We start from the raw sequence: 17,902 nt of genomic DNA, 5'->3' as shown, positions 1-17,902 counted from the left end.
GTCTGAATTTCTGAATTTATTTTTTATAGAGATTTAAGTAACAACAGAATCAGCACTCTTTCTAATCAGAGCTTCAGCAACATGACTCAGCTGCTCACCTTGTAAGTTTAAACATGTAACAGTGACTCTTTGGAAGCAATTACAGTGTTTGTTGGGGTTTTTTGTCTTGGAAAGAAAGGGCATTTAGTTGATATTAAAGCTTGCTTGTTGTGGAGGCTGTAAAATAACTTGTTTCCTAACTAGCTATGTGTGCAAAAGCTGGTGTTGGTCATGCTCTGCATTGTTTACTGAATGTCTGATATACTTGCTGAGAGTATTTTATATATTTTCAGAATTCTTAGTTACAACCGCCTGAGGTGTATCCCTGCACGGACTTTTGATGGGTTGAAATCACTTAGGTTGTTGTAAGTATTACTTTTTTAGCCATGGCTATTTTCTGGAATTTTTATTGTATACAGCAGATAGCAAATCTGTAGAAAGTTACTAGATTTTAAAATGATCATGTAGTGATAATTACATAGCCTTAAAAATCTAAATAACTTCATTCTGGGGAAGTATACTCTCAAAATGCTGCGCAAGAAATTATATGATCCTGGACAATATTGTATATACAGACGTACACTTTTTTCTTTTCTACTTTTTAATCTTGCCTGTGTTTCTTTTTTGTGTTATGTTCTTCCTCGTTATAAGCATTAAAGTCTTACCAAAATGCCATATGCATAAATTCCTCAGTATATATGAAGGGGTTTTGCCATTGAGCTTTGAATATTTCTATTACAACAATAAATTTCTTTCTTTATTGTTTCATTTACTATGGGAATATTTACCATTACATAACCATTACATCATGGTTAACTATTGAAAATCAATAAAATTACTTTTTTGGTTCCAAGAAATCTTTCCATTTTACCACTAGGAAAAACATGGTTGAAAGGGCACAAAAAGGTACAAAGGAAAATAAAGAACAGTCAGTCTAGTTTACAGCTTCAGTTTGTCATTAAGAAAGAAAAAACAACCAAAAGTCCCCAGCAGAACTTGTAATTTTTCCCTCCATTTGGGTATTTCATAACTATTTAATAGCTTAGTTGGATTAAAAGTCCCAAGCATGGCATTATTTAAGTGTACTTACATAACTTCAAATAATTTATATAAATACAGATAAGTTCAAGAACTGTAATTCTATATGTGTTAGCTATACATGTAACTGAATAAATTTATAGAAGATGAGACATATTTTTGTGGAGGATTGCTACAGGAGAGATAACACTACTCCTGGTATTGATGCTTAATAAGGTCTTTAGTTCTTTAACTTTACTATCAAAATAGGGCAACAACCTTAATACTTATATTAATGAACAGTCACTGCCTGTATTTTCCATGAATCCATGAAAGATTTAAAAAACCTATGAACATAATTAATGGGAATTTCAGGGAACTGATGAAAAAGTCAGAAATAATAAGTCTTCTGCTATCCCGAAATCCAATCTACTTTGCAGAAGTGTGCCTACTTTTACCTGCCTTTATTGTTTCCATTGTAAAAGAACCACATTATTAGCATTTCTCATGAAAATTTAGGATGAAAAAATTCAATTCTGAGTAGGCTGTCAGAGCTTAAAAAACCCCCACAAAACAGCTGGAAACACTGAGGAACTGGAAGAAAAAATGTGAAAAGATGGAAACTGGTTACAGAAGATGAAATTTGCAAAGTTAAGCTGCTGATTTTTATGCATATATGTTATTCTGTTAATTCTCTTTTTAAGGTCTTTACATGGAAATGATATTTCTGTTGTTCCTGAAGGGGCTTTTAATGATCTTTCAGCATTATCACACCTGTGAGTATTCAGATGATCACTGTATTTTTTTATATTACATTTAGCAAATCTTACAGAGTTGAACAAAGACAAAATGCAAAGGCCTGCTCTGGAACCAGCTCGTGCATCAGTACCGGCTGTGGACAGGCCAGAGAGGTAGCAGCTCAGCAGAAAAATCCTGGGCCTCCTGGTGGGCGGCAACTGAAGGTGTCTGCCGTGTGCCCTTATGGCAGAGGCGGCTGAGGACCCTCCGGGCTGAATGAGAAAGCGAGCAGCCAGGTGATTGAGGATAGCGGTCGCTCTCTTCTGCTTGGCCCTCCTAAAGCCACGTCTGGAACGTGTGTTCCCTTTCTCCAGTACAAAGCAGATGTGTCTGAACCAGAGCAAATCCAGCTTAGGGGCAAGCAAAGTGGGGAGGTGGCTGGACAGTGGGGAGCTGTGAGAACAGGCTAAAGCAATTGGGCTTACTTAGCCTGGAGAAGGAGATGCCATGGAGGGTCCTAACAGTCTTTAAGCCTGTAAGGGGATTACAGCAATGATGGAGACAGATTTTACTCAGAGGTTCACAGCGAAGAAGGAGAGTCAACCGTCACAAGCTGCAACAAGGGAAATTCGATTGAACGTAATAAAAAAATCTCCACTCTGAGGGTGGTTCAGCTTTGGAACAGGTTGCCCAAAGAAGCAGAAGAATGTCAATCCCTTGAGATTTTCAGAGCTCAGCAGGACACAGCCCTGAGCAACCTTGCTTTGACTTTGAAGTGAGCCCTGCCTTGTGCAGGAGGTGAGACTAGATGACCTCCAGAGTGCCCTAAATTGTTCTGTGATTGTGTCGGTGTCTGTTAAGTTGACATTAAATACATGGCATCTGATTTCAGAACATAATTTGAGGCGATACTTTTCCTGTTTTTAATTTTCAGTGGGAACCTAGATTAGAACAAGTTACCTATCAGTAAACCTTGTTGTGTTTATGGATAGTTATTAAATCTTTGCTTGCAATTGAGGAATAAGTTGACTAGTGCCTTTAGATATATCTGGGTTTTATGTTTCTGAACAGCTGCAGTTGTCAAAAACATAATTATCTGTTTCTAGTTCAGTATTGGACATTTACGTTTAATTTGCCATTTCTCAGAAATGTGATGATACTGATTAAGCTTTAAGGCACTGATAATTCATTCAAATGCTACTATTAAACTATCTTATCTGCATGAAATATCAGTAAAACTTACATAGATTTGATTGTTGTTGCTGTTATTTTTTTCTTAACGGCTACCAGTTATCCTTGCTGACATTCTGATTCTAACAGAGCAGTTGTGTTATCTCAGTTCAGGCTGACAATCACTCTTGCAAATATGGAGTGGACAAATTTTAGGTGTTTCTCCTGGCATGGGAAGTTCCCTATCACTAAGGCTGATTTTTGTTACTGCTCTGACTTAAGCCCGACTGAACAAGTATTTATAATTTCTTGTGTTCAGCTGGAAGTGTGTAGCGATAATTGAGAGGGCTTCCTGTTCAGTGTGGGAGAAGAGAATGTTTCCTCAGTGGTAGCTTCTACTGCCTTTGCCTGCCAAAGATTTTCATGTATCTTTAGAAGACCCACTGATCCAAAGTTGTGGAACAACCTGAAAACAAGTACTGAAACATCTGGAGAAGGAGGATGTTCAAATACTGCCATTTGACAGTGTGCGCAGATGTCAAGATTGTCTGTTGAAAGTTCTGTGATTATTGTCTGTCTTAAAAGGAATATAAATCTATAATATAATACTACTCAACGTATCAACTACACAACATATCATTGTTCTTTGAGCTTGTTCTCAGAGTTTTAAGAGTATTTGTAGTTTCTAGCAGAGAAAATAGATGCTTAAAAAGCCTTTACAGAAATTAATTCTGAAAATCTCTAGCTAAATTTTTTTTTTAATTTTAAAAAATCAGATGGATTTAAAAAAATGGATTTGATTTCATAACAGGGCAATTCTTATGTAACTACCACAAAGCTAGGATAATGCAGTTTTATTTACTTATGCAGCAGAGACCTTTTACAGAATTCTGCGCATAGCTGTGAGTTCAGTGGGAGCAATCCAAAGAGGAAATAATTAAATCAAATTTGGAAGCTTAGAAACAGATGGTTTGTACCAGCCTGGGAGCCATAAACTGGAAAGGAAAAATAGCAAGGTAGAACTCTGTGGGGTTGCCTTGGCTGCTTCGGAAGAAATACTTTATTCTTGCTAACTTAATTTCCCAGTATCAGTTTCATTTGCTGATGCAGCTGATCTTGGCCATTACATACCAATGTTGAAACAGAGCTAGTTAGTATTAGCTCACCAAAGTTCACACGTAATGCAGGACCAAGTTTACTGCTAAAACTGTTACTTTCGATTTAGGATACAAATCTAGACACTTCATGCTTTTACCGTCAATTTGGTGGAGGGAGGGCAGGTTTGTGTTTTGAAAGGTTTTTTACCAACCTGTTTTCTGGGTTCTCTTTTTAAAAGCAACCAGTTAAAACTTTATTCCCTTTTTGTTCGTCTGTTTTCCACAGGGCTATTGGAGCAAATCCTCTTTATTGTGATTGTAACATGCAGTGGCTATCTGACTGGGTAAAATCAGAATACAAAGAACCTGGTATTGCACGTTGTGCTGGTCCCGGAGAAATGGCAGATAAACTTCTTCTCACAACTCCTTCTAAAAAATTTACTTGCCAAGGTACTGTTGTTTTCTTCTCTTTGAAATGTCAATTTTCAAGTTTTACAAATAGTTGAGATGTGGGAATCCTGTGTGCTCTAAATACATTTATTATAGCATCTTCACTCAGCCTTGTCATCATTCTTCCTCTTACTTAGGGATGTAGCCATTGGTTCCATGCAGGAACTGTATTTATTGTAAAGACCTTAATGCCTATTTCTTTTCAAACAGTAGGTGGAGAAAAAAAGTCTTTGGACTTGCAGTACAGTATTCCTCAGTACATGGATGCACATAGGTACTTGGTACTGTCTCAGTCATGAACTACAATTTAAACATCTACACTTCCCTTAGCCAAAGAATATGCTTTTCCTTCAGACTGTTTAAAGAAAAAACTGAAAGTACATCCATAATCTTTGCAGTCTGCATTATCTCAGTGGTATGTAATTGCATCAATACGTCCAGAATGATTCCCAAATAACGCCAAAACCGTAGATAAAGGGATGTGATTACCTCTGCAGAGGTCTCATTCTAAAATCTTGTTATAGAGGAAGGCTTCTCAGGATTTGAACTAAGTGTATTTATCTCCATGTTGGTACCAATGTTGCTGGCATTTATATTACAACTTATATTATTGTCTGTTAACTCCTAGGTTCTTTTTCTGAAGCTTACTATTTTTTGGTTAGGAAAGTACCTTTTTTACTCATGTGAGAGGGAACAACTTTGTTTAATTTTCCTCTATTCCATCTATTTCTCCCTTCTTAAATATTTCTGTGGAAACACAGAAGACTTATGCTGTAGCTTCATTTTTCATGGTCCTGATTTAGCAACATTGAAATCCTCAATGGGAAGGAAAAGAACCCAATAAAATTTATGTGTGCTTATATTTGTAAGCCATTACTAAGCTTATAGTTATTTCTGAGGCATTAGATAAATATGATCTTAAGTCTTGTAGAAGTAACTTATTCTCACAGCCTACATAATCTTCAAGCTATTTTGATTTATTCATCTGTCAGTGTTTCTTCAAAGGTGAGCTTAATCCCTTTTTAATTTCTTCCTTTAAAAAGCAACGGGACTTTGTTGGAGTTTGTCTCATGCAAAGTCATTCTTTACTGTATGTTCATCCTATTTAGTCTTCTCTCCTTAGGCTTTCTGTCAAAAAACTTTTTTGTAAACAAAAAACACTGGAACCCATTTTGTTGCTTGTGATGCCAGTGAATTGTCTCTCCCTCCAGATCCTTCTTGCAGTTTTTCAATGGTACATCTCTGAGGTCATGCCAGTGTTCCCTGCATATGACGCTCATCTGTTGCGAAGTCCCTTAGTCTGATTTTAGATAAGGCATTTACTGGCCAATCTGATGGTTTTCTGTACAATCATCTGCTGAACATCATTGCAGATATGCTCTTAATACAGACTGTTGCAGGGATATAACCAAAAGAATATTTGCAGGGACATGAAAGACTGGTTTTGTTATTTTCAAGCTCTGTAAGTTTTAAAAACTGTATCATCCCTGCCCACAATCATTGTTATGTTTCTGTCAGACAATCCAGAAAGTATATCTTACTCCCTCTTGCCCATGAGAAAATATCCTTTATATTATTATGCAGGATAAGAACTGTATTTGTTTCTCTTCCAAGAGTGGAGATCTGGTATTATGGATACCTTTGAGAGAAAATAATTTTCCTGCCACTGTCCTATGAAGATGCTCATAATTACAGATTGCAAATCAGCAGCTTTTCAATGACATGATGGCCCTGTAAGACATTATGTGTCTGTTACTCAAAGATAAGTAATTTTATCTTTTGCTTAAAAATGAACTGCTGAATAAAAATTAGGAAGATGCTATATTCCCATTAGAACCAAACTTTTAGGCTCTGAGTTAGAGGACTGTTTTTGGAGTATCTGTTGGTGGTCTGCTATTGTGTATATATTTACAGAAAAAAAATAGTAGTGTGTAATTCCCTCTTATCAGTATCTCTGGATTCAATTGAAAGTGAAATGGGTGCTTGAATCTTACTTACATAATTAATAATTCCCAGTGAAAATGAGCATTTTAAAATGAAGTCTCATCTCAGTTGTAAAACTCCATTAAATCGCTGTACCTTGCTCTAATTTTATGAATTCTTCTACTCCAGGAATCATTCCTTAGTATTTTCTTCTTTCAGTTGCTTTTCTACGTTTATGGGTGTTTTTTTTCTTTTTTTTATGTGGCCTCTAACAGATTCTCAATCTTTTACTTTTACCTCTTTACTATCCATGCCCTGCTTCTAGAGATTCCAGGGCCTTGTGGTTTTCTGATACCAGGTAAGGTTATAAGTAGATCTGGGATGGGTGATCTGCTTAAGAATGGACCTTCTGACCTTCCTTTTGTGTACCTCAAGGAGACTTCTTTCCTAAGACACGCATGTTTTCTGTTTGTTCTCCCCTTTGATGAATTTACGGATGACTTTTCATGGCATATCATTTAACATATTGAACATATTGTATGAACAGTTCTGTTATTTTAAAAGCCTGGATTTGAGGTCTGAAAATTATCTGACATGATTGTTTCTACTGCATTGTACTAAAATCGGGGATTTCATTAGCAGCTGTAGTATATGTGAATCAGTGTAGATACTGATTTTGAGGCTGTATGCAAGACAGAATAGGAGTCATGAAATGTCAGAGCTCAAAGTTTTTCTTGCAACAGGTTTCTCTAGAAGCTGGTTTTGAGAGGGTTTGTGTCATGTTTTTCTTCAAAAACGTTAGATAGCTACATGTCTGTCAATAAAACACGTTAGTTTTCCACTGTTTATGAAAGAGTGCTTCTTATTTTTTCTTTTCTTTTAAAGATTTTTTCCAGTTAGGGCTTATTCAGGGATATATATCTGCAATAAGAAAAACTAAACAATAGCTTATGAATCCAATTCTTTTTCATATACAAGTCTTTTAACACATGCAAGCAGAAAGAGAAAAGGAACAGTATAGTGCAAATGAAAATAGGTTCCAGAATTGCCTTTCCATTAGACTTCAGTAAAAATATCTGAAATATTTCTATTTTTTGATCTTAGAATCAAAGAACGACAAATCAAAATGTCAATTTTTGTTGGATACTATATACATAATAGTTTGAAATAAATGCTTACAGCACACAGATACAGTGTTGTTTACTGTCTTGTTGAGACTTAGGTTCCCATTTTCTGTTTCTGTTTTGGAAGTGAAATTTAGATTGCTAATCTGTTTGGGAAAAGAACCTTAGTTACTGATTTTTTTTTAATTCATGCCAAATAATTAGCATTTTTTTGCATGAGAAGTAGAAAAGAGTGTATGATGTTCAGAATAAACAGTCGAGACAAGGAAATGTAGACTTCCAGACTGCAGCAGAGTGTTAGAAATTTTTTTTAAGTATGTGCCTCTGCACCTTACTTTTTTCATAGAACCTCTTAATGTACTCTAGCAATAATCAGCAATAGTCTAGAATACACAGGCAGTACTTTCTAGATGTTAATTCTACCTCTGCTGTTTGCTGGTCTAACAGAAACTTTAATCGGGTATAGATTTCTCTTTCAAAATAAGGTAACAAAGACAAGAATAGCCAATGATCCATCCAGATTGTGGCTTTGGCAGTGAGCATCTTATCACAGGTTACCATGTTCATCTCTTTGGATTTGCTTGCAAGCTGTGACACAGAAGGATACCAGCAACTGCAGATTTAGAAAAAATAAAAACAAAAAATACCAACCTCTCCCTTCTAACACCCCCTACTGAATCCTTATAATCACATGGCTTCCTTCCATGCCAGCTCCTTTACAATGATTTATCTGAGATTAATTTTGCAGAGGAAAATAAGTAAAGAATGTTAAGAAAATCTTAAGTTTAAAAAAAACCCAAACACCACCCAGATCTCAGTAAAAGTGCCCTGTTAGCTCGGAAAACTTTGCAGTCTGGCTCATTTTGGGTAAAACTTGTTATGAAGCAATCACGCGGTTCCACTAGTAGGTCTCAGGAGTTTGGGTTTTATGTCTAGTTAGAAGAAATCACTGGTTATGCCTTAAAATGTAAAAATCACCTGTGGATAACTAAAGGTTTTTTTCATAGGTGTAATCTGAAATCAAGCTGGAGGCAGTAATGTTATCAGGCAATAGAGCCTGAGATAGTAGAGAATGTATGTTCGTTCTCTTAATAAGCATTTGGCCAAGTCACCCATTTTCTCTTACAGGAATCAATATTTTGTCTATCAGAAAGTGTATGAAAATGAACCATTATTTATACAGAGGTCATTTCTAATTTTTAACAAATAACCAATGATTGCTTTGGTCACTCAAATAAAAAAAAAAAAAATCACTGTTCTTAACTTGAAATTTCACCATGAAAAGTCTGTATTAAAATTTTAAAACAACAGAAAAATAAATAAATATCTAAAAAATATTTATATAATAGGGAAAAGATTTATGTAGGCCACAGCTCTAAGTTTGGCTTCTGGAACTTAAGATTTTGTCAATATTCATTTTTGAATTCTGTCATTATAATCATTAATGTAAGAAACTAGTCTGCAAGCATGGATTGCAGTCCTCATTTGATCATAGATTCATGCTACAGTTTGCATTATTTGTGGGCTCAGCTAATGCAGTAATGCACAGGACTGTGGCTGACTCCATAAGGCAGCAAAGCACAACATGGAGCTATTTATGATGAGATAGTTTGGACAATGCAATTTCCATTACAGTTCACAGATGTTCAGCCAATTTACAGGTAATTTTATTGGTTTATTTTGCCATCTTTGGGATCTTGGAGATGAAAAATAAAATGCATTAAAAACAGTGTTCTCAGTAACACCATCAAGAGTGGGATTGCAAACTGTGATAGCCCTTTTTCTCATAGGCAGTTTTTACCCCCTGAAGAGGCAGAAGCTGAAATTGTATTCTTCATTATGTTAATATAAAGGGAAGGTTTATCATGGATCAGAACCGTCCAGATTTCAGAGAATGGGGATATGGGAATGACTTTGGTGTCAGCTTCTTTTTTTTTTTTTTTTAAGTGATAATTAAACCAAAAATACAACACCAAAATTTTTTTTTGTCATGTCAAAAGAATTAAGGACAGTCCAGAATTCCATTCATATAGAAACACCACAATGTCTAAAATACAAATTTTATTTTAAAATTAAAGCAACATGGCAGATATATACTGTCAAATATAAATTAATAGTTGTTTGTTTCTGACTTTGCAATTTGTATTTTTAAGGGCCTGTGGATGTTAGTATTCTTGCTAAGTGTAACCCCTGCTTGTCAAATCCATGTAAAAATGACGGAACTTGCAACAATGATCCAGTTGACTTCTATAGGTGTACTTGCCCATATGGTTTCAAGGTAGGTACTGAATGAAGAGGAGAAAGCCTTACTGAAATGTAAGCCTCTCCTTAAAAACTTTTAAGTTTTATTTAGCTCCCTTCCACTAGTGTCTGTATTTTCTTCTTAAATTACAATTGTTTGTTCCCTGCATAGGGTCAAGACTGTGATATTCCCATTCATGCTTGCATTAGTAACCCGTGCCACCATGGTGGAACTTGTCATTTGAAAGAAGGAGAAAAAGATGGCTTCTGGTAGGTTGTTTTTAATTGCAATGTCAGGATGGAAAACTACTGAATTTTACATGCTGAAATAATTTTAGTGTTAATCTTTCAGTTCTCTGTGTTTGCTGGTAAGTGCACCACAAAGGCAGATTTTCAGTGATGCTGAAGTTTTCCAAACATGTCACCATCCTTGGAAAGCTTCTAAAGCTTTGAAACTGTTAAAAACAATAACAAATGATTGTGATTAGTTGAGGCGTATCAGGTCAAGACAACATAGTATTGACTCCATTATGCTAATTAATAGCTATCTAGATCCCTGCTGAAAAAATCTCACAATTCATCTGTTGTCAAGTGTATTACTTCAATAGACAGCATGTAAATGATAAAATGTAAATCCCAGTGAAACAGAAAATTAATGATTCATTTGAAAGTCACTATGCCAGCAGATAAACATGCTGTGAGCATTTTTAATCTTGAGTTATTTAATCACACAGTACAATTACTCCAGATGTACTTCATGAATTATGAAAAAAAGTTCTTTAGCATTCTTATGTGAAATTATTAGTCATTTAATAATCTACACCTCAAGCTTGTTAGAAGTGACACTTTAAAAAGATACAATTCATTATCCTGCAATTCATTATGACATTATTTTTTAATCCAAATTCTGCCCAAAGTTTAAATAATTTTTTATGAAAAATCAAGCATATACATCTTAATACTATGCCTCTAGAATTTAAAGTGACATAGTCACGTCTCATAATTTTCCTTTTTCATTTATTTGTTTAAACACTACATATTTTGAAAATCAAAGCAATCTTATAATGAAAACTGCAGAAATTACAGATAGTGCGTATTACATGAAAATGTATGTGTAGTCATGTTTGAGTGATCTTTTACATTTACTAACTATTTTGATGTATTTGTTTCATAGGAACATACTTGAAAGCAAAAAAAAAAAATCTTCACTGCTTTGAAGAGTTTATACAGGCTTTAGTTTTATATATTTGCTTTTTATATTAATGCATGTATTGTGCATGGAACGTTAAACAGAGCTTTATAACGGTGCATTTAACTGAATGATAGTGGAATAAGACTCTTACATACTAATCCCTGATTCCACAGTCTTTTCCATATGTTTAACTTCTTTAAAAAAAGGATCACTTTCCATAAGAAATCTAATCTTATAATATAAAGGTAGCATAGTTTTCAAAAGGAATGTTCAGTGATTTATTTTAAGAAGCTCGTTAAACTAAAGATCAAGGCACAAACTTAGAAGCTTTTTTTCTGTAATTTAAAATATGAAACATATTTTGGTAACATTTATTGTATGTTTTTTTACATTATATGAACCATGTTCCTTTATCAGATAGTGATTATGAATTAAATTACAGAATTTCTTGTCTTCTGTTGCCAGCTAAAATGTCCATGTAGTTAGTTTTGTTTTCTGTATTACAGGTGCACTTGTGCAGATGGATTTGAAGGTGAAAACTGTGAAGTAAATGTTGATGACTGTGAAGACAATGACTGTGAAAATAATTCTACTTGTGTGGATGGAATTAATAACTATACTTGCCTTTGTCCACCTGAGTATACAGGTAGGAGTATAAGAGAAAGTACAGGTGATTCAAGAATTCCTAGCAGAACAGTAATATTTTTCAGTTTGTAGGTGAATTAGTAGTCACTCTACAACTGACTTAAAGCCAGGTTGTCCTCCATATTTTTCTTCTATATGGTTCGTAGTCAAAAGTAGACTTAATGCCCACTCATTAATTTCTTTCTTAGTTTTGAAATTACAGCATTTTGATATTTGAAAGATCACTAAAAATCTGTCCCTCCCTACTGTTTATCTAACCCAGACACCCCAGCGAAGAACGTCTGTAGCTGTAGAAATCTGAACAATATTCTGCTTTTATCTTGTATATGTCATGTTACTAACAGGGCAGAAAAGGACCTGTCTGTGCCAGTAGGGAACTGAGTTTGTCACCTCTGGATGCTGTCCTGCCCTCCATTGGAAACATTAATGCAGAGCATGATGCTTTTTGTTCTAGCACCAAAAAAAAAAAAAAAAAAAAATCATTAGAGTGTGTCTATTTGTTTCCATCCATTGGCAGCCAGGCGAAAGCATTCCCCCCTCTTTGATACAGGGGGTCTCTTCCTTGCTGTCATCGTCTCTGTGGGAATGTAGGATAGTTAGAACAGCAACACTGGCGAACAAGAAGTAGGATCTGTTGTTTACATTGATTGGTTTTATAGTTTTTCTGATTAGACAGAGCTATTTTCTGTCAGTTGAACATGAGGACAACACAGAGGCTAAATTCACAAAAACATCATTTGAAATGCGTAAAAAAGAAATGTAAAATCTACCATAACTTGAGAATTAACTCTACTTAGTCATCCTATATCTTTAATCAATCAATCAAATTTGAGCTCTGGAGAACTGAGAGGAGAGGTAAACTCCTGAATTAATGTCATTTATTGAAAACACAGCTGACTCCTTTTTGATCCATGGTATTTCCATCATTACTTCTACAACCTATTGAATTACTCAAATATTTAGGTTATTCAAATTTAAAGTCAATATTTAAATCTTGGAAACCCACAGTGAATGAAGATGATAGAACACAGGTATAAGAAGTACAACTTTATGATCTAACATACGTATTCATCCATTACTTATGCTGGGTAATTGGTAGAAATTTCCCCATACAGAATAAGCTACAGTACCTATAGCAATATGGGTTAAAAATACAAGTAGTCAGAATAAGGTATTTAATAATAAGTGGATGTTCCACATCTGGAAGAACAGACATAATCTTCTGCCTGGACAGATTACTGTTTTGCCAAGTACTGATACCTTAATACCTAAAAGCAGTCCATAATTCAAGCCTTAGAAACAAGTAACAGGTAACAGCAGCAATGAGTAGAGAGAGGTGTTTGCTATTTCTCCTATAACTAGTATTTCAGTTATATGCGAGTCAAGCTTCAGCTACCCTGGGATCAATTGCTATCTCCTTTAAAAAACTGATCAGATATTCTACTGTCTAGGCTGGAAGAAGGCAGACCAAAGTCGTGTCAGTCCCGTATTCCTGCAGTCCAGTATTCCTGTTTCAGTGGCTTCATGCTAAGTGGTTTCATATATCTATTAGATAGTAGACAATTCATTTGCAAGTGCACTCCTCTTCTGCAGCTTTGCAGGTCTGTTTACCTGTGTTGTTCATGTCTTCATTTTCAACATTGGTCTAGGTGCATTTAATTGCTAGAGCCAATAGCTTGCTGTATTCACAGTATGCCATGGGAAGGACTGTTTTGTATTAAATATCCATGAAGTGGATAAAAAGGCCTGTCTACATGTGCTAGCTTAAAACTTTGATTAAGTGTGCCTGTTGCATTTCTGTAATATTGCAACTGAAATGCACATTTTACATTTACGATTGAAACGGCAGTTGTAGCATTTCTCTGCACAGCTACATGGTTAGAGCAAAAAGGATACCATAAACATTGGTAACAATTTTGATGTTTGTATTGCAGTTGTGCTTTTTCAGTCAAAATACAAGAAAATGTATTTTTTAAATTTGATTCATAATTGTGCATAACTATAAAAGAAAATACTATGAGTTTACGTGGCAAATGTTTTTTTTTTGCTAACTGTAATTATTTCAGAAAAAGAGATTTGATTTTACAGATGCAATGCCTATTCATAATTGCAGAGTAAGTCATGTGAGCAGGTGAAAATCTTCTCCCCAGCTCTAAAATAAATCAAAACAATCTGCTTGTAATCAGTAAGTTTAGTTGTTCTGTTTTTTAATAAATGTTGAGAATTTACATTATCTCATCAGATTTTTTTCAACTCTTTACCAAAACCAAAGGCACATGTATTTTTTAAACATACAACACCAGAACCTTAACTCATTTTATAGATAAGTTGGGTAAACATTGTAGCAAAAGTTCAGGTTTTCCATTCCACAGGATACAGTACAGAATTCTACAATATGCTATCTATCTTACAAAGTATCTGAGGGCAGGACACAATGTGTGAGATCCTAAGTAATTTTTGAGATTAATTGTAAAGAGGAAATATAAAACATTGAGCTCGTTGAGGGGTCTTCATGTCCATCATCTTTGATCTTGCATAATAATTAAATAACCTTCAGTGTGCACGAGACTAACAGCAGTCTGGAAACAGCAGGATCTAAAAATGGTAGTGTTCAGAATATAAAGTAATCTTACAGTTGCCTCAAGTGTGTATGAGGTACCAAATTATTTATAGGATTTTGTTTTTCTCTAGTCTATAGCCCGATTTGAAAGATAAGTAACAGAATCCCTGTCCAGTATGGATACAGTGATTTTGATGAAGAACTTTGTAAGCTTTGGAATTTTGGTATGTTCTGACAGGCTGAAAACAGATATTCATATTGCTAATGTGTTTTTTTATGAAAAGTATTTTTCACTAAATGAATCCACATACTAGCTGGGCAAAAGTAGGTTAACAACCAGGAAAACAGGCTATATATTAATTACGTAAAAAGATTTTTAAATTCAAAGATACTTCTCTCTAGCTTGGAAAGTCCCTGAGCTCTTAGTTGCTGGGGACTGGGACAGTATACATACCAGGAAAATACCACTGTAGGCTTGTCCTGTTCTCTTGTAATTCTGTGAGCAATACTTCAGGTTGTCTGTGTTCAAGGTGTCACAGCATATAGGTACTGAATGTGGTAGTGCACCAGCCCAGAATATTTTTCTGAGTGAATAGTTACCTGCAAATATGCTTTACATTTCAGTAGCACAGTATGAGGAAGAAGTCAGCTGAAAGCTGCTGGTATGAAATGTAAATTGTTCTTCTTTGAAGTTTTATTTTCATGTGGAGGGCTTGTTAGAATCTCAAATTAACTCTGAAAATACATACAAAAAGTACAAAAAATGTGATGAATGTTGCAGTGCAAAACCAGTCACTTTTTCACTTTTTCTAGCAAGTCCCTTGAAAATTAACACTTCTCAAGCACGTAGCGTTGATTTAAAAACAATCAGGAAAGCTTATTGTTTTGTTGCTTAAGAACCAGGAAACCATTTTTCTCTGCCTCAGTTAAGTTTTACAATTACCTGCATGGTTACAGGTGGAAAGACAAAGAATGGTATTTGCACTATACTACGAGCTTTCTTAAGATCACAGGCTGTAACTCTGAAACAACAGTAAGCAAATGGAACCAGTGGACACTCAGTGTGTCTGATGAAACCCTGAGAAATAAAACATTTAAAATACTATGTCCTGCACTCTTTAACTTCGCTATTCTCTTAACATTATCATCTCCTTTATTTTAACCTCAGTCTAGTAAACTTCAGGTCATTTTATGTACATTCTATAGATTACAGATGATCATTTCTCTTGCTCATTATCATCAGTCATTAGATCATAGATCTAATTGATCCAAAAGTAAAGCCTTTCTCATGCCACCAGTGGCATGTACTTCTTACCTTTTCTGTTTGTTTTGCTCTGCTGTAGGTGAGAGATTGAAGCTTGCTTCTTTTTTGCTATACCAACCTCTCTGCTGCTGTAGTTGTGCATTAGCTTAATGTGCTATGCTGTTGTATTACAATGTAAAAAGTCTCTTGTCTCTTCTGTCTTTGTCACTGCAAGCTGCTAATCTGAATGAAGTGGAAAAAGGTCAGTTGTCTTTTAAGCCTATTTTCACTTACTTTTGTTTCTCACTTTCCTTTCCTTAAAGGTGCATGGATTTCAGTTCTTACAAATGATCAAATAAATCGTATATAGATATAATTTAGAAAGCTCACTGCAAATCCTCAAATTAGGCACTTGGCTCTATCTGTGAATACATGTCAGAAGAATGTCATTGAAGATGCAGATCACTGTGCAGGAGTACTTTGATACTACCTTCGTTGTCTTTTTTTCAGATGTATTAAAAATTTGTGCAGCCACTGACAGGACTAACAAAAAAGTTCACATTGTGATCTTCTGAAATCTTTATTCTCATCACCTTAAAGACATACCTTGGTTCCGTTCTAATGTATTCTCTGTTTTGCTTTAATTACTTTGTTAGATTATGGTACTAGAAACTATGCTGGCATATAAAATTGCAATCTTCTTGCTCATCATTTCTATGGCCTTTTTTGCTGTAAATGTCTATAGAATCTGAAATGACCACATTAAGCTGAGGCTATGGTACAAGAAAGGTCATAGTGGAGGTATTTATGACATGAACTTTGGGTATTCATGATTTTTAATTTTTAAGTTTCTGCCTAACACCTATCTCACTAACAGAGATAAACCATCTTCTGTACCATCTGATCATCTATACAATCTGAGAGTTAACATAATCATGACAACATATTTATGAGCTTACATATTTAATTTTAAAAGCAAATGAATCTTCTTGTAGTGTATTTACCATTAATTTAATTTGATTTGATAAATATATTGTGCAGTCTATAAAGCATTATAACATTTCACTAGTAATAAAAATATTTTCATTATCCATGAAGTAGCATGTTGATCGAGGCTGCAATTATGCCATCTATGTTGATTAATTTAGACATCTGATGAATAATTCTTACAACTTAAACTCAGAGCCTAAATTCTCTCTGTAATTGATGGAGAGAACAAGACATATCCAGAAAGTGATTCCATCCACAGATGTTCCATGCTTAAAGCTGCATTCCATTTAAACATGTTGCCATATTTCCATTTTATTATTACTTACCTGGACAGCAAAGATAGCCTCCTGTTTTGTTTTTTTTTTTTCCTTGTCACTTCCTAAGTTATTTTTTCTCCATTGTTGTGTTACTATCCCATTATGAAACTGGTTAATTCTAGAAAAGAATATTTGTTCCTAGAAAAACTAGAAGAAGTGCAAGCTCAGTGTAAATAAATATAAAAGTTGAGTTCTTTGTTATTACTGTTTTTAATTAAAAAAAAAAAAACAAACCAAATAGATTACAATAACTAGTTTGACATCTGTGATTCATGGATAAAATTTTTCTTTGTCATTGATTTCCAGTAATGTAAATTACAGAATTTTAGAATTTAATTCTGGAAATTAAAAGACAAACTTAATTTCTATGTTCACGAAAAATAGCTTTTCAAATGGAATGTAAAGAGAAGATGCTACTGTGAAGAGACTCAAGTCTCCATTTCAAGTTGAAGCAGCTGTTATTTGTGTATAATTAGTCTTGCTGATAGTTTAAACTTCTTTAAATGTGATTAAAGGTAGAAAGCCAATGAATCCTAAATAGACCTGTAGTCACTGTAAATATATTACACAAGTGTGAAATATAACATATTAAAATTACTGATTATATCAAGAACAAATTTCTCACAAGCAAATTATGAAACACCCAAGGGATGTGAACTAAGTTCAGCACCAAAACTAAGCAGATGTGTATGTGATACATACTTGTATTAGCTTGCCAGCTGAACGTGAAAGTTATTAATGGTCTATAAGTTGCATGGAGGATCAGTCAGTTTTATCATGCCAGACATCTTTGCATACTGACACTAGTAGGGAAAAAAAAAAAGGATAATTTTAAGTAATCATCTGAGTTTTGGCAAGCCCTAGACATATATATATATATATATTTGTATATGTTTCAAAACTTCATTACATGGCCTTCTTGCACTACAATAAAGGACTTTTTTCAATTCAATTGGTAATCAAATAAGTACTTGCCTAAAATTTAAACATGCAAATAATCAAATGCAAATCATGTCATATCAAGCTTGGTGAAAAGTTTAAGTATTTCATTAAATCAGGATCGTAGTCCTCATTCTTGTAAGAACTACATATAAACATTACAGCTTCTTAGAATATAGAGATATGTTTGCTACTCTTGCTTTTCATCACTCGTCAT

The 17,902-nt window shown here is 34.5% G+C and overlaps 1 protein-coding gene across 1 annotated transcript in view; it reads left to right on the top strand.

Annotated features, from left to right (window-relative positions):
- Window positions 1–17,902, top strand: part of SLIT2 (slit homolog 2 (Drosophila)) — a gene marked incomplete at both ends in the record, with an annotated part of 61,512 nt that overhangs the window by 26,617 nt on the left and 16,993 nt on the right. Inside the window, 7 exons of the mRNA XM_010287224.1 lie at window positions 30–101; window positions 333–404; window positions 1,761–1,832; window positions 4,348–4,511; window positions 9,712–9,836; window positions 9,972–10,069; window positions 11,498–11,637. Coding sequence (XP_010285526.1) covers window positions 30–101; window positions 333–404; window positions 1,761–1,832; window positions 4,348–4,511; window positions 9,712–9,836; window positions 9,972–10,069; window positions 11,498–11,637 — 743 coding nt within the window. The remainder of the gene's footprint in view (window positions 1–29; window positions 102–332; window positions 405–1,760; window positions 1,833–4,347; window positions 4,512–9,711; window positions 9,837–9,971; window positions 10,070–11,497; window positions 11,638–17,902) is intronic.

This window comes from Phaethon lepturus, unplaced genomic scaffold (genome assembly GCF_000687285.1).
Source record: "Phaethon lepturus isolate BGI_N335 unplaced genomic scaffold, ASM68728v1 scaffold8475, whole genome shotgun sequence".
NCBI lineage: Eukaryota > Metazoa > Chordata > Aves > Phaethontiformes > Phaethontidae > Phaethon > Phaethon lepturus.
The sequence above is the reverse complement of the archived record's forward strand: the minus strand, read 5'-3'. Positions and strand labels throughout refer to the sequence as shown.